This window comes from Dermacentor albipictus, chromosome 4 (genome assembly GCF_038994185.2).
Source record: "Dermacentor albipictus isolate Rhodes 1998 colony chromosome 4, USDA_Dalb.pri_finalv2, whole genome shotgun sequence".
NCBI lineage: Eukaryota > Metazoa > Arthropoda > Arachnida > Ixodida > Ixodidae > Dermacentor > Dermacentor albipictus.
Window position 1 is genome coordinate 148,924,080 of NC_091824.1, and position 26,829 is coordinate 148,950,908.

Here is a 26,829-nt window from a genome sequence, read left to right on the forward strand (position 1 = left end):
TATCCGGAGTTTGCATATAGCTTAAAGGCCAACCTAGTCGAGTGGCTTAAAAGCGCGGAAGCGTACGACAGCAGAGACATGATCATTGAATGCATGTGTCTAGAGCAGTTTTACAAAACCATCCCCCAAGCTGTGAAACTGTGGGTGCAAGACAGAGGTAATGTAAACACTGTGGAAAGGGCGGCTGAATTAGCCGAAGAGTACGCAACCCGTAGAATGTTGAACGCCGAGGAGGGAAACTGGGACGGTCGAAATGGACCGCGGAAACCATTTCCGTTCAAAAAGGGTGCGCAAACTAGACGATCAGAGCCTGTAGACCTGGCGGAAAAGCCCACAGAAAAGAGCGAGGAGAAACTTAACGGAGAAACCGCACAAAAAGAACAGAAAAGAAAATTCGAATCTGTTAGACCAATTCGCTGTTACAAATGCCACAAACTGGGACATATAGCTGTAAACTGCGAGAAGCCTAGCGTAGTTTTTTCCTACGTGGAGGAAAAAGATGAGAATATGGAACTTTTAAGTCCGTATCTCCACAACCTGCAAGTTAATGGAAAACCATGCCGAGTGCTAAGAGACAGTGCCGCCACGCTGGACATTGTCCATCCGTCTTACGTGATGGTAGAGGACTTCACCGGAGAAGTAGCATGGATAAAACAGGTTGTAGAAGAACACAGCGTATGTCTGCCCATGGCCAAAGTCAAAATCAGTGGACCATTCGGGGAGCTAGAGACTGAGGCTGCAGTTTCCAAATTTTTGTCACTGCAGTATCCCTACATCTTTTCGAATCGTTCGAATCAGTTACTGCGTGACAGAGGGCTCAAACTGGGAGAGGGCATAGTACAGGCATTGACCCGAGGCCAAGCTCGTAAGATCGCGGCGCTTTCGGCTGAAAATGCTCAAGCTCCTCCAGCTGAAGGAGAAAAGGGGATAGCTTCAATCCCCGAATCCGAGCTAGGCCCGAGGGACAAAAGAACAGTTGAGGAGAGCCTGCCAGTTGACCAGCTCAATGAGAGCGTAGCACTAGAGTGTCAGAGTTCTAGCCTGCAGGAAGAGCATGCAGACGCGCTCCCAAGCGAGACAGGGTCGTTATTATCACCGGCCTCAAAGAACTTTGATCAACTCTTACGCGTGGATAGAGAGTCACTGGCAGCTGAGCAAAAGAATGATGAGAGCTTAGCTAAATTACGTGACACAGCTAAAGAACGCATTGCTAGGCGCAACGTAACGATACATGAGAAAGGAGGTTTGTTGTATCGGCATTACAGAGATCGAAAGGGCAGGATTTTAGATCAGTTAGTCATACCTACTAAGTATAGGGAGGACCTTTTGAGTCTTTGTCATGGAAATGGGTGGTCCGGCCACCTAGGCATAAACAAATCAAAGGAAAGATTGCTTATGGAATACTACTGGCCTGGCTGTTTCAAAGATGTAGAAAACTTTGTAAGATCATGCGACGCCTGCCAGCGTTCTGGTAAACCAGGAGAGACTTGGAAAGCTCCACTGAAGGTAGTGCCCTTAATAACAGAGCCTTTCAGACGACTTGTAATAGACACGGTAGGGCCTCTTCCAAAAACAAAATCAGGCTACAGGTACTTGTTTACCATGCTGTGTCCGGCCACCAAGTTTCCAGAAGCAATCCCTTTGAAAGAGCTCAGCTCCACCGAAGTAGTAGACGCGCTTTTGACAGTGTTCGCACGAGTTGGGTTTCCAGCCGAAATTCAGGCAGATCAAGGGTCAGTATTCACGAGCGCACTGACTTCCACATTCTTGCAAAAGTGCGGGGTAAAGTTAATTCACAGTTCTGTCTATCACCCTCAGTCAAACAGTGTAGAGAGGTGGCATTCGGTGCTTAAGCGAGTTTTGCGTGCGCTCTGTTACGAGCACAAGGAGGACTGGGAGAACTGTCTGCCGGCAACTTTGTTTGCTTTGCGAACGGTTCCACATGAAGCGACAGGGTTCTCTCCAGCAGAACTAGTGTATGAGAGGACACTCCGTTCTCCACTGAGAATGTTAAGAGAGATGTGGGAGGAAAGAGGGGAGAGTCCAACCGTGGTTGAATACGTGCTAAATTTACTGGAACGGCTAAGCGCAACCCAAGAACTAGTCGGAAAGAACATGGCACTAGCGCAAAAGAACGCCAAATTCTATTACGACAGGAATGCGAGGCTTCGTACGTTTAACGCCGGAGACCAGGTAATGATCCTCAAACCTTCAAGAAAGAACAAGCTTGAAGTTCACTGGGACGGGCCCGTTAAAGTGTTGCACAAACTTTCAGAAACTAACTATGCTTTGAGAATGCCCGGTCGCAGGAAGGAAGTGAGGATATATCATTGTAATTTGATGAAGCCGTATGTAGAGCGGAGCGGAGTCGTTAACTATACTGTCAAAGAGCCGGATGGCATTGGTACCAAGTTTAAGGAGTATAGGGCAACCTCCAACTCTGAAATCGGCCTAGAAGAAGTAGTGGAACACTCGGTAAGCTCTCATGCTCTAAGACCCGAGCAGCTAGATGAGCTAAAAGGGGTGTTAGGGGAATATCTCGACAGATTCAGCGATCGGCCGGGTAGAACCGAACTGATAACGCATGAAATTGAGCTGACCTCTACCGAACCAGTAAGATCAAAACCTTACAGGGTGTCTCCAAGACAGAGAGAGATTATGGAGGCAGAGATACAGCGCATGCTAGAGTTGGGAGTTATTGAGCCCGCTGAGAGTGACTACACGTCACCGCTAATACTCGTAGAAACCCCTAACAAGGACCCTCGTCCGTGTGTTGACTACAGGAAGTTAAATGCGATCACTAGGGATCAGCTGTACCCGATACCCAACATTGAGGAACGAATTGAAAGAGTTAGCGCTGCTAAATACATTTCAACTATAGATCTCGTGCGGGGGTACTGGCAAGTTCCCCTTTCAGAAAGTGCCAGCCGCTATGCTGCATTCATCTCGCCTGTAGGCACTTTTCGCCCTCTCGCCCTCAGCTTCGGGCTGAAGAACGCGCCGTTTAGCTTCTCTAAGTTAATGGATATTGTCCTAAAGGACTTGCAGGAGTTCGCCTTACCTTATCTTGATGATGTAGCCATTTTTTCGGACAGCTGGGAACAACACGTATCGCACCTCAAACAGGTGTTCTCACGGTTGAGGGAAGCCGGCTTAACGATGAAAGCGGAAAAGTGTAGGTTTGGTTGTTCGCAGGTTACTTATCTGGGCCATGTTGTTGGTCAGGGCATGAGACGGCCGGCTGAGCTGAAAATAGCTACGATTGGAGATTTTTCTCAGCCGCGCACGAAAACGGACGTTCGTTCATTTTTGGGACTTGTGGGGTACTATCAACGGTACATTCCGAATTACTCGCAATTGGCAAGTCCATTAACAGACGCCCTTCGAAAGGGAGCACCGAGTAACGTACACTGGGATAAGGACAAAGAGAACGCTTTTCAAAGTTTGAAAACGCTATTGGTTTCTCGCCCTGTGCTTCGCGCGCCAGACTACACAAAGGAATTCATAGTTCAATGCGACGCAAGCGACAGAGGTATGGGCGTGGTACTTAGTCAAGTCGGCGACGATAACGAGGAGCATCCTATCCTCTACGCCAGCCGTAAACTAAATGTAAGAGAGGAAGCCTACAGCGCTTCAGAGAAGGAATGCGCTTGTTTGGTTTGGGCCGCCCAGAAGTTGTCGTGTTATTTGTACGGAGCGAAGTTCATCTTCGAGACCGACCACTGTCCTCTGACGTGGCTCAATCAAATGTCACACAAAAACGGCCGCTTGCTCCGATGGAGCCTCACTCTCCAAGAGTACAACTTCTCCGTTAGATATAAGAAGGGAAAGTTGCATAGCAATGCGGATGGTTTGAGCAGGCTAATTTGAATTCTGCGTTTGAGGGTCCCGCCTAAATTTTAGGGTTACTAGTGTTAAATTTATTAAGCGAAGAAGATCCCCTCTCATTTAGCAGGATTCCCTCCATGATTGCTGAATTTGTCAGCAGGAATTTGCTTCAGAAATTGGCATAGTGAAATGCAGCATTTTTTTTTGTTTCTGCACTTATGTTGTTGTTTTTTTTGAAGCCTAGCGAGTCTAAAGTGAGAGCCAATGCACGTCATCTCGACGCAGAGCCGTGTTGTGGGGTTCATTTTGCAGTTGCCTGTCCGTGTTGGATGTTTTGGGGCGGTGACATCAATGCACAAGTGGTCGCTGCGAGCCAAGACATCAATCCCCCCCTGACCAGCAGCCGTTCTCTTCCTGCCTAGCGGTTGTCAGCGCTAGACAGTCGAGACTTTTGGGGCCATGGAGGCGCTGTAAAGAACGGCGGGTTGCACAACAAGATTGTCACCTTGCCACCCGATTACGACAAGGGGTGCAAGACGCGCACCTTCCGCTCTCCGCCGCTGCAGCTGCGAGGCGTTCAAAGAAGCGACCTTTGCGCTGGAATCCGCCGCCTTCCTCCAGCCCGCTTCGACATTGTGACAAGACGAGTTTGGTGTGTGGACAATGATTCCAGAGTTCCTCAACGCGGCGCTGATTTGACACGCCTGAAGAAGCTACCGCGGGAACGTCTCAATTTTGCGCTCTCACGGTTCCGCATGTTGCCAAACAACGAGCGTCCCCCGAGCGGCGTCGATTTTCCGGAACGGCACCACCTTCAACGCCGTCGCTTGGGCTTCGGAATGTGTGTGCCTTTGTGTCTGTAAACTGGTCTTCAGAGCAGCTGCGAGTTGGTGATGTGTAAACGAACAGCCGCCGCGTCGTAGGACCAGCGGATCGAGTGTATAAAAACTGTGGTTGTGCGATTGTTGGACACACTTCTCTTGAGCAGTCCTGTTAGACTGGTTCACTTCTCTCATGCAGTCCTGTTGGACTAATACTATTTTTCTCAAGCAGTCATGTTAGACTGAGTTAATTTCTGTAAATAAACCCCTTTTTCCTCGTTCTCGATGAGAAGCAGTTCTTCACTTCATCAACGATCTCAGCGTAAATAAGTTGGACGACGGCATGGGCCAGCTACCTTCGAATTCATGCCGTACTCCAATCTTGGCAAAGGACCACGGACGAAGGGATTGAGCCCCCAATCCTGACAGTCTCAGGCAGGAAACAGTGATGAAGTCAGCAGCTTCTGAAGGCACGCAGAACACTACAGCGCGCAGAACAGTGCATGCAACGGAAAGAACTCTCTTCCTAATCCGCTCTTCCGAATCGTATTGTGTTTCTACTCCCCCACTTTGGAGGCAGAGCACTGACGCAATGCGGAGAAGTGGCCACTCGACCAACGCAAGTACGTGTAGACGGAGTGATATCACATTCGGCTGACGTCATGTGGTCTTCATACAAGGCCCAATGGAACCCCAATCAGCTCTCATATGACGATCTACGGCAGGTGCACTTTGATCTATGTGCCACCGCACTCTTTGATGACATTGGCACGGTGACCTGCACGTCAGACCGCGCACATTATCTCTATTGACCACCTGCGGTTCAGATAAGGCAACAAAGCCCGATCGCAAGGTCTGTATGAAATCCTTGTCGCGCGTGACTGGGAGCTATGCGGCTTATCCGAACGATTGTCTGTCTCGCCGAAATCAGATGTTTGAATTCTAAGAAAGAAGTTCTCTCCTTATCATTTGTCACCTCTATTGAACGACAAGTATCGCTACGCTGCAGCCGTTTTAGAACTTATCCTTAGCTTTTTTTGCAACGCTGGCAACTTTAAATCGAAATATTGTTTGCAGAGCACGCTTTGCAACAACGCTTCGAAACAACGTGACTCACTGTCGCAAGTTAACCGACGCTTTTGTGTAGAGGCGATAAGCCACCAATCTGCGATGAACAATAAGCCCAGGTAGAAAAAAAGAAAAGAAAAAAAGAAAAAGTTGTATTGAGCTGCACAAGACACGAAATTTCAATTGCACAGGCAGCATGCTTTTTGGTGAAATAAATAAATCTAGGAAGCTCAAAGTGAGCGTTCTGGTGAGTTAGCATTGAATACAACTTTCAAACTTACAAAGAAGGCTGCAGTTCCTTGAGAAGGCTCTTTAGGTAAACGAACTCGGAATACCTCCTGCGGACCGTCGACCGGGGCATTGTGAAGCTGCTGTTGTTCGTCTGCAAGAGCGACAGATTGCAGTCATTGCAAGTCTTGCAATCACTGCCTGATTACCATGCAATAACATCAGAAAACACGAGTGTCGGATTGATGTTGCCACCCGTATATTGGTTCACTGGTAGCATCAGTTAAACCATTGCTTTTGCAATGACTCGATGAAGGGTCACTTCATTCCAGGTTGACAAAGTTGCTTTGACTGCTTACCTCAATGGAAATGTCATATGACGTGTGAACATCTCCTTTTACTTGGTGGACGATCGGGTTCCTCACGTTCACATCCAGAAAAGTCTGGTGAGAAAACAAAACAAAAAGATAATAATATTGAATTAGGAGTTCAATGTAACCCATGAGATTCGTTGTCACATCACGTACAAAAGAACGAGACAACAGAAGCGGAACTAACGATGAAAAAGGTTGATAGCTTCACCGACCAGACGTGTTTCTATCTAGACGCGAACATATTTAACGTTATTTGTTCATTCACTATGTGAAACGAACACTTACACAACTTTCTGAAAACAGTGTCTCGTCTGGCACTGCTGCGTTTTTTTTTCTTTGAGGTCAAAAGACTGCTCAAGTCAAAGCCGCTTATACGACATACTCCTAGGGTGTGAAATACCTTAGAAAAGTTTCGTTGAAGTGGCACAATTCTGAAAGAGAAATGGACTGTATACCTGCGTTTATGATTGCTTAGCGGATGCTCACCCGTTTGCGTGCAGTCATTTACTTTCTGCCATTTCTACTTGTTTTTCGGTACCTTCTCAGTCCTCTAGTGTGGGGGTGGAAAACGCAGTTCTGATTAACCACCGTGACTTTATCCTTGTCTCATTTCTCGAGTACTATCGTCTATATATCTACCAACACGATGCTATATATTACCACTGCCCGGAACGCCGCCTGACAGTAGTTTTGGAAATATTTTTACTCGAACTTGCAAAAGGTAATACATGATAAAGGAAGCCATAAATGTACTGTGCAGGGATGCACAAAAGACGAGGACTGGGTGAGGCACCCAAATACACATACGGGAGTTTTTTTGTGTGTATGTACTCTACATGTACTCCCAGGAAGACGACACCCAAAGATTACAATCAAGTTCTAAGCTTTGAACGCACATATATATGGGAGCATGTCTTTTGTCATTCTTTTATAAAACATTGAAAAATCAACGTGGATTCTGCACATTTGTTTTCTCGCTACTAGATGATCGTGCTCACTCTAAACTGAGCTCGCACACGTACCGACTCTTCTGTGCCGATTTAAAGTGACTGCAGGCCTATATCACTGTTTCAACACTATCTGGAGGCAGCAGTATAGAACGTTTAGATTGACAAAGAAATTCCTTGGCAAAAGTGACAAGTGTAAGCAAATTAGGCGTACGTCGTTCGAATAATTTCATGGGTCGACTGCAGTGTCAGCTTCATTTAAGAGATATTGTTGCCCATCCCGCTTCTCTCCCCGCTTCGCGCAAGGATTAAGTAGGGTTACTGTATAAACTCCCTATAAAGTAACTCTAGGAAAAAGTTAGATGCACTTAAGTCTCCTTACGTGAATTGTATGCGAAAGCAGTACGACTTTTCCGCGCGATGCTTTTCACTTGGTCACATGCTCGAATTGGGCCATCTCACTTTTTTTAGTGGGCCAAGTCAATTTGGGAGTGGGCCAGGTTGATTTTGAACGTGGGTCAACTCAAGCACACATCGTAGAGCCGGTCAGTTGAGGTCATGCTACTACATAATGTTAAATAGAATAAATGTCTGAGCTACAAAACGAATGCTCGAGTAAGACACGCATGGAAACGCAGGTCTTAACACTAAATCTTAGTACTATGTTTATCATGGGGTGATGACCGGCCAGAAATGACATAGTTCGTAAAGTTTTTAAAAATATTCGTATCACTTGGGAGTAAACTTTAAGGTTTAAGAGGTTTAAGGTTCCTATTTCATATCTGACAGCTTAACGAGGGCTTCACAAGAACAAAAACAAGAAAATGATGGCTTGCCTTCGCCTTCCGTGTGTGCATAAGGTGTTATCAAGCACAAAAAACACGAAAAAATAGAATGCGGCGTGGTTGCGTGGCAAGATGTGAGAGCTCCTCAGCAAACAGCGCGGGTATCATATCGAGTGTATATAAAGCATTATCAGCGCTCTCATAACGCGCATACTGAGACGTGCCTGCTGGGAGCTATGGGGACGGACACTTCGAAGGGAAAGCCCATCCCTCCTTGACACTTGTCATTGCACGGACACACGCCTGACAACGATTATATACTGGTCTTCAGGATTTCTCTGAATCGCGCTGGAAAAAGATATATATTTTTCCCGTGTATTTGTGCGTTATGCCGCCGGCGAGTGTTACCAGCTTGTTCGCAAATGAGATGGAAGAACATAATGCTGCGTAACAGCCCACATCCGGAGGCGTTCGCACAACTGATGTTATACTGTGGACTTGCAAGTACGGGCTGGTGACAGTGAAGAGTGATAGCGCTGGCTCTTCACGCATTTGCAATTGTCCACAGACCACTAATTTTATGTGCTGTGTAAAACAGTGGAAGGCCCCACATCACAATATGAAGGAGAGGAGGGTACTGAATGCTCAATATTTCGGGCAGCAGCTACATGTGCATAGGATCTGAGTCACACATTTAACATGAGCACCATTAGGTGGGCCAATTGGGAGGTGCGATATAAATTAAGGTTACACCTATTTCCAAAGTTGCCAAAGCGAGTAGCGTGACATGAACATATCACTAAGGTCAGGCAAAACAGTGAAACTGCTAACGACGATTCCTCAGAGGGCTGACGGGTTCCAAGAAGGAGCAAGCAAGAGTTTCGGATTGCCCTGGAGTGCGCTTGAGATCAATTACACGCACGGCAACTCGATCTAGCTCTAGTTCGCGACCCAGTTCGCTTGACGTTTCACCGCACACGGAGAGAATGTGAGAGGGTGTGCGCTCGTGACCCCCGGATACGATCGGGTTTTCTCGGCGCGAGAGTCAGCGTCAAACGGTAGCCGATAGCCTGGAAACTAAACTGCATGGCAGAACAACTGCTCATTCGGTCTTCAGAAATCAACTCCAACTGAGCTTCAGTAGGCCAGGCTTTCCGGCATCGCAATGGCTAATGAACTTCCTCGGCCGACAAGACGCAATAGCATCTTGTATCCCACAGTATGTAACAATTTTACGTGAAAAGAAGCAGCCAGCGTCACTTGGAGGTACCAGCTCCCAATGGTCGCACAGTAAATGCGTTGCTTGAGGTGGATCTAGTGTACGCAAAATATTAGAAAACATGTTGGTGTCTTATGATACTTACTGGCGACCACTAGAGCAGAGCGAATAGCAGCCTCGGTGTTCCGGCCCGTAAGTAGGATAGAAAACTGACGCTAAAACTGCTCGCGCATCTCTACATTGCCTCTTTCTCTAAAAAAGCAAAGTCTACCCATAATCTGTTAGCTTTCCTTAGCAGTTCTACCAATTTACTAAATATACTCGGGCTAGACTGCATTAGCCGAGCTGCGTGCACAGAAACAAGGTGAAAGGCGAAAGAATTCGTGGGCGCTGCGACTACAGGTGCTAATGCAATGCTACGAAGGAAACCATGACGTTCCGGCGAAGCTTTTCCCGTTACAGAACGATAGGCAGTCCAAAGATTCCCTTCAGCGTGTCGAAACAGAACCAACGCCACATTATCCCCTTGTCCTCCTACCTGTCCGTCGTAAAGTATGACGCTGGACGAGTCGCTCGCCTCGCTCCCGATTCTGGACGAGATGCTGGCATCGTCGCTGATGCTAAGAGTGATACTGTTGCTGCTGCTGTCATCGCTGAAGTCGCTCGACGAATGGCGTGCTGCCTTGAGGATGCCCTTGCGGCGTTGAATCGTTGCGGTTGTCGATACTTCGCACATGTTGGAAGGTGTTGGGAAGCGCATCTTCGCAAAAAAGGGTTCTTAAAGGAAATTAAATGTTTGTCCTTTACAAGCTTGACGTCCACGGTCTTCAGGGCTGTTTAAGGCTTCCGACATGCGAGTCTTGCTGCCGCAGACCTAACACCTTAGGCACGCTTCTTCGTAAGCAGCTGTTCTTATATATAAAAACTGCGAACTTGACACGAAAGCTTGGAAATTCAACCAAGGTGCAGACTCGACAACGTCTTCCCGGAAGGCGGCACAAATGCGATCTTCTAAGTGGAAGAGCCGACCTTCTTTCCAGGCGGGAGATGCGCTCCCTGCCCGACGATCCAACGTCCTGTAGGTTTTGTACGGCAGCCGTCCGCCTTTTACGCCAATCGAGAGTCCGTGGAATGGGGAGAGGGGTAGCAGAGGATGAGGAGAACAAAGAAGTCGCAGTTCACGGAGAGCGAAACTCGGGAGGTCGAAACCTTATCTAGTCAGCACGTGGAAGGGCGGAGGAGGCACCGTGCGAGAGGGGAAGGGCTGTAATCGAGAAGCGATAATCGCAAGGCGGCACGGCCCATTGTTTTGGGAGGACGTCACGAGCCCGAATGCTCAGAGCTTCTGCGAGGCTGAGAGATGCGGGCTTTTCCGCGCGTGGTAGATGGCTTGAAAGTCCAGATCTCATTCTTTTTGCTTCCATGGCTGAACAGATGGCGCACTTAACACTCCAGAGTGTTAGATGCGTTCAAGGACCAACGGACTAAATTATGTCGTGCCTGCGTTAGGTCTAACTTTTGGTTTTTCCCAAAGCAATTCATTCACGCATGGAGAAGGATGGGTTGACTGCTCTTTCATCTTGAGTTGGAAAGAAGCTGCAGGCGTAATTACAAAAATAGAAAGGACGCCTGAAGAATCAGTGCGGTTCCTTTATGTGCGCAGTTCACAATAGTTACCTTACTGCGAGCATGGAACCAAATAAAGTGAACGGATTCAAGAGTACATTATAGCTCGCATAACTGCGTTATATGAAGACAGAATCTGTTTTACCATGGAGTCAAGCCGCAGGGCCGTGGACTATAAATGCCAGAAGCGGCCCGACTTCGACAAACGAAAGATCAAACGAACAAATAAGAAGTGCTTGTTGAATTTTCGATTCACGCGTGCTTGATGGTCTTGCCTTACGCGTATATTTGCGGTATTGCGTGACCGGGCAGTGTGTCAGCACTTGGGAGGCAAATGGAACAGCATCGATTTGGGATAGCGGCGTTGGCGGAAAGAAGGCGCAAGCTTGTGTTAAAGTCTTTGTCAATGCTCCATTCACTGCTTCCAGTTAAGTGCAGATGTTCTTTCTTAAAGTGAAGGTTTCGTTCGCTTTAAAAAGCGGTCGTGGCGTCTGTTTTACGTTTATTAATATGGAAACATTGTGTTTTCCGTGAGGCAGAAAAGCCGGTGTTTTCCCCAACGAGTGGTAATAAAGATCATCATCAGGGACGTCATCCGCGTCTTGGTGCAAATTAAATCGAGGAGGATTAAGGTAGAGTGGCGAAGGGCACGCGTGACAACGTATGACGTCACGTGTTAGGGAAGTAACCAATTAATGAGAGAAATGCTTGCGCATTCAAATCACGTTAGGATACTTAAGTGACTTCATTTTTTAGGTCCTCGTCTTTTCTGCGCTGCTAATTTAGTTTCCCTAGCTTTAATACAAAACCCCAATATAAGCATCGCATTTATCTATAATGCATTTAATTAACTATTTCACTAGTTTCCCTTCACAAGACTTCCGACAGGCGCACTGGGTCAGTAGTTTGTTTTAGTAGTGCACGCACTGTCTTGATGTATGCAAACACCAGTTATGTAGAGTGGAAAGCGTGCTTAAATTTAGGTGCCTATAAAGGAACCCTAGATAGTCGAAATGAATCCAGAGCCCCACACTATACAGCGTCTCATAGCCAGTGTCCCTTTCGGTCGTTAAACCTCGCAATTTGATTTCTTCTAAAGCTTGAAATCTGAGCTGCGCGCTAGCTTCTTGACCAAACAGGAAATTTAGTGGAATGCCAAGATGTCTTACCGATGCGTGAAACTAGCTGAATGACGAAAACGTTAGCATGTATTAGTATTGTTTGATCTTGTGTGCTTTTTAAGGTTGATAAATCGAAATACAATGTAGACATAAGGTACATGGAGCACTGGTAAAGGTGTTTCTTTGCAAAAACGCCTAATTTAGTTGAAGTTATAATTGGACATTAACGAGAATCGGAATATAAAAGTATAGTCCAGGAAAGAGCAGACCGACAACTTGCGAACTCAGTAGATATGGAAAGAACACGAATGCGGGAGAGGATCATTGATGTGAAAGCGGCTTCTTGCTAAGAAACACGTGATTGCCGAACAGAGCATATGCTTTAGCGAACGTACAGCGCACTTGCCTGCTTTTTCAGTGAACTTAAACTCCTGAGGTATAGCGCTTCCCCGCATGACGACGTCGATGGGGTCCTTCGGGACAGACATTTGCTGAACCACCCCAAATTCCCGGTACTCTCTCTTCACTCCAATTGTAAAACTGATGGAAATAAAACTTAGCCATAGAATTAGTTCATTTTTCAAGAAAACTAAATCGGGAAATATGTAAATCGGGAAAGAAATGTTTTAAAGGCTATATTACAGCCGCTGTCCAGAAGGTATCAGAAACAATCGAACAGTTTCGTTTGCTCCTGTCGAACTTTCCAAAGCGGATCACTTTGCGCTACCCCCACCTCCTTTTTCCAACTCTTTTTTCCACTGCTATCTGAAAATAATATCTCATGGCTATCAGTAGGGTATCTATAAGCCTGGTGTACAATTCCGAACTTCATTATGAAGCGCAGCTACCATGTGTCAGTGCTGAAATCACGAGCTTCTGTTCGCTGGTGTCCTGCTCGGGCTATACTGCGCTTCAATAGACACGCTCAGGTTGTAAGATTATATATAAAAAAAGAACGAGGCCTCAACATGGTACGAAGCTACACGCAACGGGGATTCCGACAAGCACCGACAGGAAGCTCACTATTTCGCGCAGCTGGTTATATCGGTTTTAGCTCCCTGTCGTCCGGTGTCATTCATCGATTTGCCTATGTGGCGGAAACATCACAAAGGGTTAAAAAAAATGCCACGCATTTTTACCTGAGGCCACATCACTAACTCAGAAGCCATGAAACCTATTCGAGCGAAGCGTTGTCTTTTCTCCCCCAATGATGAAACAACATTGCGATCGTGCCAGTACCCAGTAATTGAGTATTACAAGCTTTCTACACGTTAACTAACGCGCTGCATTATGTATCATTGTGTGCTCTGCTTACGTAATACAGATAATCCATGTGAGGAAATTCGACCTGCATGCTCATGTGGGAAAGCAATTCAGGTTTTTACAAAGGACACTTTGCTTTTTCGCGTAAGTGCCCAACATTCCACTTTGTTTGACAGGGAAATTATTCTTTTAGCAAGAGGGAAAAAAAGTCTTTTGCGCTGCCCTGGTGTAGCATATGGTGAATTTCATGAAATGTATTGTCCCAGCCTAGCGCTTTGTACGCCCCTCAGCTACCCTACCTAACACCGTATAAATACTGGTTTTATATGCAATTTTATTGCGTCTTTTCTGTAGGAAATTATAGGGCATATTTCTCTTGACAGCAGTGAGGCTTATGTGCGCAAATTTGCTTGACCGCAACCTAACTTTGCTGCTCCCACTGAGGCAGGGAGCACTGCCCTTGGGAACGTGTACTTGGGCCGCATCGCAAACTGATAGTGTGGATCAGCCTGATCGCTTATCCACGGAAAGCACATGCACTTGGTGGCCTCTCGAGTCCACTGGACGGGTTTGCGAGATCAAACACAGAGCAGATCATTCAGCGATATGATACATTGATTCAATTGTTTTCCACCGCCTGTTAGGCTTTTTTTTTCGCTAGGACATCTTCGAAATATTCTGAGGCTTGCACAATATTTGTTAAATGTTGCTTGGGGCAATGAATTGAGATCTATTATTAATTATTTAGGGAGCTTTTTTGCTACTGTTGATTTATTTTAGGGAATGTAAACTGTCAGACCTGGGCTTTCTTTCCCAATTTCCTCAGCCATATGGCCGATGTAATAGCAGAAAGCACAATAGTACTTAAATTACATGTCTGGAATTCAAGAAAAAAATGCAGAAGAAGAGACATAGAAAGATCGAGAAAAAAAGTTGCATAATAGCTGAAAGAGGTCTGGTATCTGCATGGAAGGGCAAATGGCAACACCCTAATCGGGCAGCTGAAGTAGGCTGCCATTCGCCTTATCAATTGCCAACGCAAAAAATGTGCCTGTAAAAACCTTATCAAACCATTCCTCCTCTCCGTAACTCTACTTTCCTTTTACGTGCAACAAGAGCCCGCGGTTATTTCCTTATGTTTTGAAAACATACATACATTAGGCAGGAAAGGGGAAAGGGCAAGCGAGAAGCAGGCTGGCAGCTACCACCAGATGGGGCACAAAGCCTGCTTACTTTTCATAAAGGCGCTCATCCGATTATTAGCATCAGGCTATCTAACTTTAGGAGTCAAATTGATTTTACAGGACACTAGTGGTACTCGTAGGCAACCTCATTTTAACCATGCGACATGAGAAAGGCCCCTGTACTTCGATCTACTCTTTCTCATTCAACAACGTCCTGACACATTAATGCAAGGGTAATCGAACATAAATTTCACTTCACTTATCTGTTCAATGCCCTGCTGGTCAGGACTTTACAGTAAAATTACAGTACCCATTACAGTAAAATTAGCCCATGTAACTCACCTGATAGGTTATTCCGAATAGAATATGCTAGCGCGCTGAGCGACCTTAGATATATAAATGGCTACAATTTCATTGCAAGTTGTATTGCTACAGTTCCTTAACAAAGCCCACAATAGTTTTGTTTTGCGAGTTCCTTAAGGTCTGTAGAGTGTCAAACAGGTAGTGGTGAAACGCGGCTGTCGGCAGAAATTTCTGGAATATGCCAATTTCAGTTTAGTTTGTGGCTTTCCACTCCCGGGTTCCATGCGTATGAAGTCACGACGTTCTATTTTTCAGCTTATCTTGGTGGCGCTAGATTTCGTCAGAGCTCGTGAGCCACAGATTGCCTGTGAACTTTGGCATCGACGTACCGCGCTCCAGCCGATGAAGGAAGCAGCAGATAATGATATCGCGCAAGCGAAAGTGGCTTAATTCCTATGCTCGTATTTCAATATCGCCAATACACACCTGTAAATTCCCAACCTTCGGTTGTAGCACGTAATTCGACTGCGGTATTCTAAATAAAGCTCTCCAATTAGCTCGCCAGCACACATGCCTTGTTAGCAACTTTGAATGGAAGCAGCGACTATGCCATGACAACTCTTTCACTACCGTTTGGAAACGTGATCGTTATTACACATACAGCTTTTCATGAAAATTCGCAAGTGCGAAAGTCTTCCGAATGTTATCCGCAAGTTATTTAGGCTCCTACAGCATATTGCGAAAAATCTCCTGTAGTTTACCATGTCGAAAACGCGTCGGGAAACTGTCGACAGCGTAGCAAGTGGAATATATATTTCTGTAAGATTTTATTTTTGCCCTAGTATGCACGTAATGGCTACTTCTTCATTACTTTGCGAATTATATTCTTGTATTTACGCACTAGTACATTCGTGATCCAATTTTAATGTTCCACTCAGAAAGTTCCGCAAGCAGGCTCTTGCGAACCATAATTTGCTAGAAGTGCATACATATCTACGCAGCGGCTATTAAGCATGTGATTCTACTGCGGGCGTTCATTTGAAAGCACTTGAGCAGTCTGCATGAAATAAACAGGTTGTCAAACTCAAATCGTCCACTATTAGAACAACGTTCCAGTGATACCAAAGTAACGCCACTTAGAAGGCAAAATCTGCGCTGCCAATGTTCCACAGGCCTACCTAATAGGCTGCAGCCACTGGATGGCGTAGGGGGTTTACCCATTTCTGCTCATCTTTCTTTTCCCTTAACCCTTTTCACCGTACAGGGTAGTCAGAGCTACATCTGGTTAACCTCCCTGCTTTTTTATACATCCTTTCTTTGCCAAGCACAGCTAACTTTCTCAATCTTCTCAATATTTCGTTTATTTACTCGAGCATGTATTCTATAATCTATCTGTTCACTTTCGATAATTTACTGGTCTTCAAGAAGCATGGTGAGCGGTAATTTGAATGATTTTAATGCTGTCATTACATTGAAATAAATACGGTCGACACCACGAAACACCAGATAGCAACCAGTGGCACAGTCGTAAAAGACGTTATGAACCCCAAGCCGCGCTCTAATCAGCGTAGATATTAGCTATCGATAATCTTAACTCCATAAGCCGTAGAAATGCATCAGGAACCTTGTATGCATGGACAGCTAACATCATACAGATGTACAGTGCCTGTAGGTATTCTTTTGAAATCCTGTTAAAACAACGATCCCAACATCCCTAGAGCCAGAATGTTATACGAAACCGGTTACCCGTGGTCTTGTTCGAAGCGACGACCAGGATGCGTAGGACGATAAAACCGTGCCTTCTTGGCCGGTGCCTTTGCGAATGCTGTCACCCGAGCGACACGGCTGCGTGAAGAGCGCGAGTTGCCCCGTTGCCATTTCCGACGTGCAATACTCGGCGCTGATCCCACCGAGTTGGCGGCGTCGCTGCATTTCCTACGCCCTATCACTTCCTTTTATACGACCTATAGTTGGAAGTCCCCAGTGCCCACTTAACTGCGGTTGGCAGGTTGCGATATGACATCGTTGTGGAGCTCTTATTTAGAAACGCGCGAAGGAAGTCAGACACAGTGAGGTTTTGCATGTTTCCGGCGATAAAAAGCTGCCCGACACGGCTGCAGATGGGAGTGCTCGCAAACTGTCCACATACTGCTGAGATTCGAGTTGTAACAAATTAATATGACGCTGAGTGGCGTGTAGCCGAAAGGAGCTGGTGTTCGTGTGTGTTTGCATTTCGTTGTGAAAACTCCGTAAAATCTCTTGGAACTTGCTAAATGCAGTCTTTGGGCCTTGTAGGATACAGTGTCACCCATCTTTGGCGATAAAAGAGTAACTAGGCCCTGCTGAGCATACGCCGTCAAAATCCATGAAGTCACTACTTGCTGGTGCGGAAACTTTCTTTTTGTATTTTCTTGCTTAGAAAGCCTCTTCACTGCAAGACTGGCTGTTTTGGTATTGCAGGAGTGGTATGGCGATAATGTTGCCGTTCCCATTCAAATGCCTTATTCGAGTAGAACAGTTCGGCAACGCTAGCCGAACAAGGAATTGGATATGTGGTTTCAAATCCGGTGCTCTACTGAGTAGATGCCGAGCCGGTGTGCACAGAAATGAGCTCATGCTTTTAGCGTAGAACTTGGTAAATACTCTATTTTCATGATAGAAAAAAAGCTGAGACAGTAAACATACGATAAAAAGGCAGAGCTATGGGGATGAAATATAAAGTCAAAGAAAAGGGCGAAATGAGGATTCTGAGTTTGCTGCCATAAGGAGCAGACATACGTTTTTTTTTTTTAACTCACGGATGCGGAAGCCAATTTTGTTCTTTTGCTATAAAACTGACAACTGAACGAATTGGTGCTCGTAGCGCCTGGTTTGTTCAATCTGAGTGTTCGTATTTCGTGCGCGCAATATGGTTAACCTTTTTTTTTTGCTATAAAGGTCGTTTATTTGTACACTTAATTTGCTTATCTCAATGGTTACTGAAAACTGAACACCCCGTGCAGATGCTTTCGGCGCAAGGATAACATGCTAATGAATTGCCTTGGTCTATGTTCGTAGAATAGCACATGATTTCCGTTATATCAATTAGCTCTTTAGATAACAAGGGTCAAGCGAGCCTCCATTGTTTGCTGAACCCGCACAGGGCTTTAACATGGTGACAATAGCACACAAATGTAGTTTTTTCCTGCCGTAATCCTTGCGAAATTTATTTTATTCTCTGCAGTTACGTACGTCACATGCGCTGATGCAGTTTTGTTATTTCTCAGTGGCACCGAAACAAATTTCATGAGTGCTAAAACAAACGGAGTACATCTTAGCGTCAGCTCTAAGTTCTTCCTCCCGATTTTAGTTGAAGGCGCAAAGATGCGGCTTTCATAATGAAGGCCGATGTAAGGCGTTCAGGTGCTGACGAGCGCATGACATCTACACAGCTATAGAACAAGTAGGCCAAGAGTTCGTTAACTAGAGACAACGATCGGCATCAAAACGAAGGCAGTATTAGTTCATACTTCTAAGTGACTGAACACATTCCATCAAAGCTCCGTTTCTTCAAACATAAGGTGTTACTCTTAACCCTTTATTGACGAGTGTTGCCTACAGGCAACACACCAAAAAAGAATTTTTTTCTTGTCGAGTTTAAGTATCGAGTACGAAGTTTCTAGCTAAATGTCTTCGGCCAACACTGAATGACAAGCAGCAAGCGTTGTTGGTTGTCAATTTGTTAGTTTAGAGCAGGAACACTGGACGAGGAAGAAGAAGTTTGGCACGTGACTCACTGTCTTGTGCAAGCAAGTTCAGAGGAGACAGGCCAATGCAACGTATGCAGCTGCATTGGTGTCGCACATCTGATGTAAAGCAAATGAAATGGGCACCTCTGGTTCACATATGATAAGAGCTGTCTATACAAATGGAAAATAAAGCTAGGTGGCTTCAATGGGGTGAAGCCCACTTCCAGTTTCCTGCCTGGGGTTTTCCCTCTATTGCTGAAAAATTTCTGCAAAATATTTTTTCTTTTTGTTGATTATGCTTACTCTTGACGTGTTTTGCATATTTAGATAGAACAATAAACATGTTTTCTCGGTATTTATATGTCTCGTCATTAAAGGGTTAACAACGGGGAAGTTGATTTACCCCAAAGAGGCATGACAGCAGTGCTTCTCAACGGTGATTCCTTAAACTACAGTGCCAGATTTACTAAGCTTAAAAATAAAGCATTATCGATCTTAAGAGGGGTGCATGTGATATGAAGGCTTAGCACAGATATAAAACTAGGCAGAACACGGGGAAATGAGAACGACGCGTCGGCGCTGAGATAAAAACGTAGTGACAGAGTGTTCCAATGCATTGGGTAACTGCGCATGCTTGAAGCCTATCAAGCCACTCTGCAGAGGGTTTGTTCTTTTGTAAACGTTTCTTTTAGTGACCGCGCAGGCTTGTGAAGTTGGCAGACAAATGAAATAGAGCTTTTGAACAAAAAAAAAAGAGATAACGAAGGGCGGCCTCTCATAAAAAGTCCATTTGTAGTGTGAATGCTGGGCATCTGTTCTTGGCACTTCCTGAAATTAAGTGATCTATAATTCACAAGAAAGGCCTTTGTCCACTGAACGAAAGAGTGCCCGAGCATTCGAGACTAACATGTGCACGACATTCCTTTGACGCAATATGGAAGGTTTATTTGATTACACATTTATAGAGCGGTTCTGACAGTTTCAATAGTCATGACTGCTGATATGGCTTGTAATTGCGAAAGGGAACTTCGGATGCAGCTGTAGCTAGAGGCTCGAGTAATGAACATCGCAATCGGAGAACTAACTGTATAAATAATTTAACTATTCGAGCCAGCTTTATCAGCAGCATAGCAATTATTAAAATGAGAAAGATGATAAATGGAGCTTTATTTTGGCTCAACAGCCGAACTAAAGAGGAAGAATAAAAAAGTTGAAAATGATAATTCTTTCAAAACACCTTATTTTCAGTAATAGACACGATATCATAAGAGAAAAATGAAGATTAAAGTTAAATTTTGCGCTGATACCCTTCCGTCGTTACGTAAGTGTGACGTCAAGGATTTCAACTGATTTTCTCGTACTTAGGTCGCTGTGGCGGAACAAAAGTTCTTGAAGCTTGCCAAGTATTTGGCTCTTTTACAGTACAATGCAGTCGATCTTTACGGATAAAAAGTTCATTAGGCGCGAGCAAACGCCTTCAAAATCAGTGACGTCACGGCTTGCTGGCGCGAAAAATTCAAGGCGGCGTCGCTGCCAGACATTTGTGTTTTCTGGCTGTGCAAAGCCTCTTCTAGCGGCAAGAGTGGCTTTTGTGGTATGAATACAGTTCCAACTGTTTTTCCCCTTGCTGCCTCTTGAAAAGTTCTAGCATATTCTGGCGTCGTTTTACTGCCGGCACATCTTGAGCAAATGTTTGAGCAAATTTCGTTAACTGCATGGTGCGTCCGTCGCATAAAGTGGGGAAAATCTTAAACTGGTCTTTTCCTTTGCGGCCGCATGAGACAAGCGATAGATGCGCTAGAATTTCGACTCGAAAGTTGCAGGAGCTACATCGATGTAGCGAAAGATGAACTAAAATAAAGAAAAAGAAAAGACAATACGTGGCGTTTATCCGATAACGCCGACCAACTGAGTCACCGTAGACGGCAAGTAGAAAGTCGCCTAGTCCGCACTGTGTCGACCTTTCCCAGGACAGGTGCGTTGCCACCCCACTAACACGCCCCCTTTGCTCTCCCGAGCATGCATTTTTTTTTTCATGGCGGAAGTTCTACCCGGTGCCCAGTCGGTGTCGTACGCAAGCCTCTTTGAGGCTCCACTTAACTTATCTCTGCGCTTGCAATAATAGCTGCATGCGGGCAAAGCCTTTGTGCCCGCGGTAGTTTTACTTTAAGCAAACTACTCTTTTTGTGGTCCCTCGCCGTCCCGGGAACAAGAGAACGCTTGGAGGGATAATCCACTGCCTGCCAATATGTGTATAGCTGCCCAAGTTGGGCGTTGATGCGTTTGATTGACGTCCTGATGATGCTCTTCACTGAAACCGTCCTCTTGTACGTGTTTAAGTGCCACGCGTATTGTTTGGAATAATATTCCGCGTTAAAGAGAAACGGTGCGCATGCTAAGCAGAAATGATGCGGAGTCAACAAGGGAGGAGGCGTGGAGACTTAAAACAGAGCGCCTCCTCTGTTAACAGCTGCTTTCGCATCTAGTGGGTCGGCGAAGACGCTACTCGCATCTACGATGGGAACTGTTGGCGACGTGTCAGTCAGGCTTCAAACCCGTTGCGCGGTGGCAGGAATCAATCACGTGACACGCGACGTCTCGCTCAGAACGTTGCAGGCGTATGCACGCTTGCCAGAGCCTGTGGTACAGTACGAACAGCGCAGAAAGTTCCACTACAAAGTGCCACGTTAGTGCACTTTTCATTAACTATTTGAATTTAAGAATGCGTAAATGAGCCGTAAAATTTCACGTCAGTAATACAACTTCAGGCTTTACACATCGCTAATTAGCTGGCGCTAGAAAACGCCCTTGAAAATTTATACTTCACGAAACGAAAATACGAGTTCACGTGCGAACGCAGGCGAAGGAAATCCCATGGCTGAAGGTCTGCACGGCCGGGAGTAAGATATAATGCCTGACGAGATGCGGTGTTTATACACGACGAACTTATGTTAAAATGTAAGAAGAGAGCGGTAACAGCGGCGTTCTATAAATCTACTTACCATGTCGTTGACGTTTCGCTCGTTCCCAGCCAGAACGAAGGTGTCGAGCAGCTGCGAACACTTAAGCAGAACGGCCGTAACTCACACAGCACGCGGCCTTGGCTTGCCGTCTTTTATGCTTGTCGGAGGGCGCCCGAGATAAGACGAAGAACGACGACAGCAGCAGCTGTGCACTTGAGTAGTTCGGAAAAGACGGGACCCGCGAAGAGCGAAAACCAGCGGCCGCACTCGCTCGTGAACGCGGCGTTTCAATCCGGGGGCTACTATGTCGATTGCAAACGCGGGGTTTCCCCGCGACGTGTCTTTGTTGGGGTGCTCTCTCCAACTGACGCGCGCGCTTCCCGCCAGCTGCGCGCGACCGCTTGCGTAGTACGCTCAGCGCAGCAGTGCGCGCGCGTGCCTTTGGATCTCACTTTGCTCGACCGGCTTAACGCGCACGTGTGTCCCAGGGAATGCGCAGAGCCAGCCGCCGGACAATGATGACTGGGAGAGGGTGAGCGCGCCCGCCAAAGTTCACTGGAAACTGGCTATTCGGAGTATTTTCGCTTTTGTCGACACCCACGCCTTGGCATCTTCACGCCTGGGCGCCAGTGGTGTAGCCAGAAATTTCGTTCGGGGGTGGGGGGGGAGGGGGGGGCTCACCTTGCTGCTCGGCCTCCTCCTTATAGAATTTGTTGAGGGATCAAACGCATTAATAATAGCTGCATTGCCATTGCAAAAGATGCTGCAACCGAATTCGTGAACGCTAGGCACCGTCAAGACAAGTAAAATATGTATTCTTTCATAAAGTAATATGTGGCAAAAATTGTGCTCTAAATACCTTACATCAATGCTTCCACGTTTTCTGTCTAGTTAATACGTAAAGAAAATATCACACGAACTTTAGAACTATATCAGTTTGAAATCAGCAAAGCAGTGCATGCCGCTAATATGAGAAATGTAAAGACCATGAAATGAACAAGTTGGGGGCAAATATTTTAATGAAACTTTGTTAACCTCCCTGCCTTTCTCTCATTTGCACCTCTCTCTGTCATTCAAGAACCTTGTTTACATTTTTGTGCATATGCAACGACCAGAGGAAATCTTGATGACGCTGTCCTTTGTCAGAATGTACTGCGCAGGAGCAGCTGTCATCGGTCGTGTATTGTGAATAATTGCACCGAAATTATAGTCGCAACAGAGAGCACATATAAAAAGCAGGAGTTCTGCAAGATATGCTACGGTGATTTAAATTTTAAACTAGTATCCATGAGCATTTAGACATTTGTCGCACTGACTAACGTATCGCGTGATTCCCGTTTCATAAAAATTCTTGGGCTGCTGCTTCAAAAAGTCTCTAACTGACTCTTTCACGTCATTGTCCGACACGAATCTGGTTCCCTTGAGCTGTATTTTTTTCAAATGCTCCAAAAAGGGGAAGTCACAAGGCGACAGGTCTGGGCTGGATGGCAGATATTGCAGCCTTTCCCACTTGAACTTTGCCAATTTTGTGTTAACCACATCAGCGACGTGGGTACGGGCATTGTCGTGGAGTAAGATGACCCCATTCCTCAATTTTCCACGCCGTTTGTTCTTGATTGGGACACGCAGCCGATTCGCTGTTTTACAATATCAGAAACGATAGATAGTCTCTCCAGGTTGAGCAAATTCGATCAATAATGGCCGCTGATAACGGAAAAAAAAAGTCAACAACACCTTTCCGGTGGAAATGACGGCCTTTGCTTTTCTTAGGGGTGGGGAATTCAGATGTTTCTACTGCAAGCTTTGCCGTCGTATTTCAGGTTCGTAGTAGTGGCACAATGATTCGTCCCCGCTCACAACTGCAGACAAAATGTCGTCACCCTCATTGTGATACTGGATTAGATCAGTCAAGGTAGCGCCGAACCTCTCCGTCTTCTGGCGGTGGTTCAAAATCTTGGGCATCAATTGCGCACACAAGGGCCGATAACCGAGATATTCACGGATTATAGTGTGACCCGAACCATGACTCATGTTTCACACGCTCTGCCAATTCATCGATGCTTATCCTCCGTTCTTGTCTAATCAGCCTTTGCAATTGTGTTGGGGTGATTGCACGGTGACTCTGGCCCGGTCTTGGATCGTCTTTGCAACGTTCACGTCCTTCGAACCGTTTTTTCCCAACGCTTCACAGTGGCCAACGAAATGCAATGTTGAACGTACATGGCAGCCATACGGCGACTCATTTCTTTTTGGAAAACATCTTCAGCTGTAAAAAACCTCACAACACCACGCTGTTAAACTTTAGGAGTGTCCATTCTGCCACGACACCAAGTTCAAACCAGCGTACGAGAGCATTAAAGAAATTTGATCCTTCCACCTGCGTGTCACTTTTGTAAATAAGAGATGCCTCTGTGCCACGTGCATGCCTCGCAGATAATGAATCGAACCATTACTGCGCAGGGTGGGTTGGCTCACTTTCATTTGACTCGCCCTCGTGTATTAGATATGCGAAGATACAATGGAATATACAAATGCGAAGATACAGCTTGATAAAGGGCAAAAAAAGGTGTCATTGGAAATAAAGTTCACTGCCCGTATATACAAAACCTCGCAACAAGATATTTAAATATACGTATAAGTCTCCAATAAATCTACTTATCTAAGAATTAGTCACTGTATATAATGCGTCAAACAAGACAAATAAACATCTTGCGCAACAACAGGTTCACAGATTCACAGTTCCGGATTTGAAAATCTAAAGCACGACTTTGGAAATGTCAATGCATGTTTCGCATCAGAAGTTTATGAAAACTTTATACCCATAAAATTTCAGAATTGAAATTCATGCGCTCCGTAGATTCCGCGGCCTTCGCGAGATGCCGCAAAGAGCCCGCTCGACATCAAAACGCCCTTGAAACTTCGTGCTCGGATGGGGCTCCTTGTGTTAAGGTATGTGACTCCCAGTGCATGGGCGTTGCCGCAAAATCCAGCCCGATTTCGTAATGTTCGCGCTGAAATGTTTTTTCAAACGTGAAAAGGACATTCTAGACAAAATCCAGCATGATTTCCGGCACCGGTGGTTGTTTTGGTCAACGGCGCACGACAGCACGAAAAAATTTTGGGGGGGGGGGGGTTAGGCTGAAGCCCCGTAAGCCTACAGCCCCCCCCCCCCCCCCCCCCCCCTGGTTACGCCTCTGCTGGGCGCCCATTCTTCCCATCGCTCCCCTGCATGAGCACAGACGAGAGCGTGACAATGTACCCAGCTTTGGAAAACTTCGTGGCGACAGTCAAACCTCCCTAAAACTGAAAAGGGAAAGTGTTCGGCTGAGTTACCGTGCCGAAGATGAGAAAGCTGTGAGTACACGTTCGGAGGTATTGACCTGCGAGACGGTCAGAACATTTGGTTATGGGTATTTATTGTGTTTTTTTTTAAAACCCAGGTAGGACATTGGGCAGTATAATAGCAAGAGCTTGTTGGCACAATCCACCGCCTTGTTCCAAAGGGGACGCTCATAACATCCATCCATCCATCGACAGGATTTGTGGTGCGAGCGAACTCGCAGCTCATCTGTCACCGCAGCAAACGTTTCTCACAATCGCAAGCTATGTTTAGCCACGTTGACTAGGGAGATCCAGTGTTTTGCAAATTGACACTGCAGATGCTTATCGACAGCGATGGTGTCTGCAACAGGGTATTTCTGCAGCACATACAGTAACTCTAGGTATTTCACTTTCCGCTTTTAGCAAACACTTCTTTCTAATATTTGAAGAAACATACTGGGTACTCTGCGAATGAGAACGAGGGTGGGTAAAAAAAAGAAACGAGTAAATCAGTCAGCTTTGCACCGAGGCTTCCTCTTTGGTCCACCTCCTGTATAATACTTTCAAGCACCATGATTTATAATAGAGGCGGTCTGAACTGAAAATCGAAGTTCTTGTGTTCAACTTATACAGCATCCAAATCGCGGTGTTGACTGATTTTGTGAGGTCTCAGATGTGGTTCTTCTTTCGCAGAATCGGGTCTTTTTCCACGTCGAAAAGTTTACAGAAGTCATCTAGTGGAATTTGCAATTACCGCGCAGTTCTCGGTTTTTAGTGAACCAGAAATAACTCGGCCTGGTCAGGGTTACAGTCCGGGACATTAGAAGTGTCTCTGCTTCAGGAATACGAAGGTGGCGTCGGCCCCCTTTGTGCCGACGCCATCCGCTTTTGGTAAACTTTTGGTAAACGCTGTAAATTCGCTATTCCAGAACCGCAAAATATCGATATTTCTTGGTTTAGTAGATTACTAAAGATATCTGTTCTTGTCGTCGACGGAAAGCACTATAGTTGAAGTTAGTGAGAAAATTGTTTGTAACTACATTTCCTCCTTCATGCTTTATCGTTCCACCACATGTGTGCCTTTCGCAGTCCAGAGGCTTTCACGCCGAGCCCATTGGTCAAGTCCGATTTTCCGTGACTCCATGAATTGAAGCGCACCAAATCTGCCTCTCTTCCTGTGCTTCGCGGAGTTCCATTAACACCATGTTTCTAGTCTTCATAACATTGTCCTCTACCAGCTCGATTTGCTCATTTCATCAGTATTCTCCCAAGTAATCTAGCTTTGTCATTAGCTTTGTCAGCCTGCTTTGGATCAACAGGATTGGACCAGCAAAAGCTGAAACGCATTTCTGTCCCTCCGTGTGCTGCATAGAACTTGCGGAATTCATGCTTATAACACCGGAACAGTGATTGAATTCACTAGTTTTCTTGCGATGAGCCTTCTGCGCACTTTAGCTTTCGAAGGCGTAAAGAAAATCAAAAGGTAGAATGTAACCAGAAACCACCGCATTACATTGATAACATGAATCATTCTAAACAGTTAGTCTTTGATTGGCAAATAATGAAAACCGGGCTTGTCTTTTGTCTCTTCATAATCCTCGGTTATCGTACGGGCGTGTATAGGAACGTATGTAATTAATAAAGGGAAAATGAGATATCCACCCAATATCTCAAAGGAAGTTTCCTTTGAGCAATTGCTCAAAGGAAACTTCCCTCCATCTTGCGGGTTTCCGCAGAACTATTACGTCAAGAACGTATGTCTTTGAAACACCGTTAACGGATGATGGCGGAATAGAGTGCCTTTGGCGAGTTGATGTGGAAAAGACGTGAAACAGCGCACAATATGCCAACATTCATATGTACTCTTTTTCACTGTTCCGTACTGCGTCGTTACATCATGTTTACCGAGGATGTTGATATAATTTGCTATCTGGTCACGGTATTTCCGCCCAATTCCGCAAAACCAAGGTTGCGAAGGCTGAAGGATAATGCTATTTGTGCAGCTATAAATCAGACGCTCCAATGTTTGCGTGATGCTTTACGAGAGTCA

General features: G+C 45.7%; 1 protein-coding gene across 3 annotated transcripts in view; it reads right to left on the minus strand.

The window, feature by feature from the left end:
* LOC135902193 (uncharacterized) overlaps positions 1-26,829 on the minus strand; it is a 78,964-nt gene that overhangs the window by 7,860 nt on the left and 44,275 nt on the right. The window contains exons 1-3 of one of the 3 annotated variants that reach the window (XM_065432165.1): positions 21,498-21,932; positions 6,305-6,388; positions 5,999-6,099 (exon numbers count right to left, since the gene is read on the minus strand). In XM_065432165.1, the coding sequence (XP_065288237.1) occupies positions 5,999-6,099; positions 6,305-6,388; positions 21,498-21,500 (188 nt within the window). In that variant the 5' untranslated portion in view covers positions 21,501-21,932. Of the gene's footprint in view, positions 1-5,998; positions 6,100-6,304; positions 6,389-9,808; positions 10,348-21,497; positions 21,933-26,829 lie in introns of those variants that run through there. The other 2 variants (XM_065432163.1, XM_065432164.1) reach the window with 2 other exon arrangements.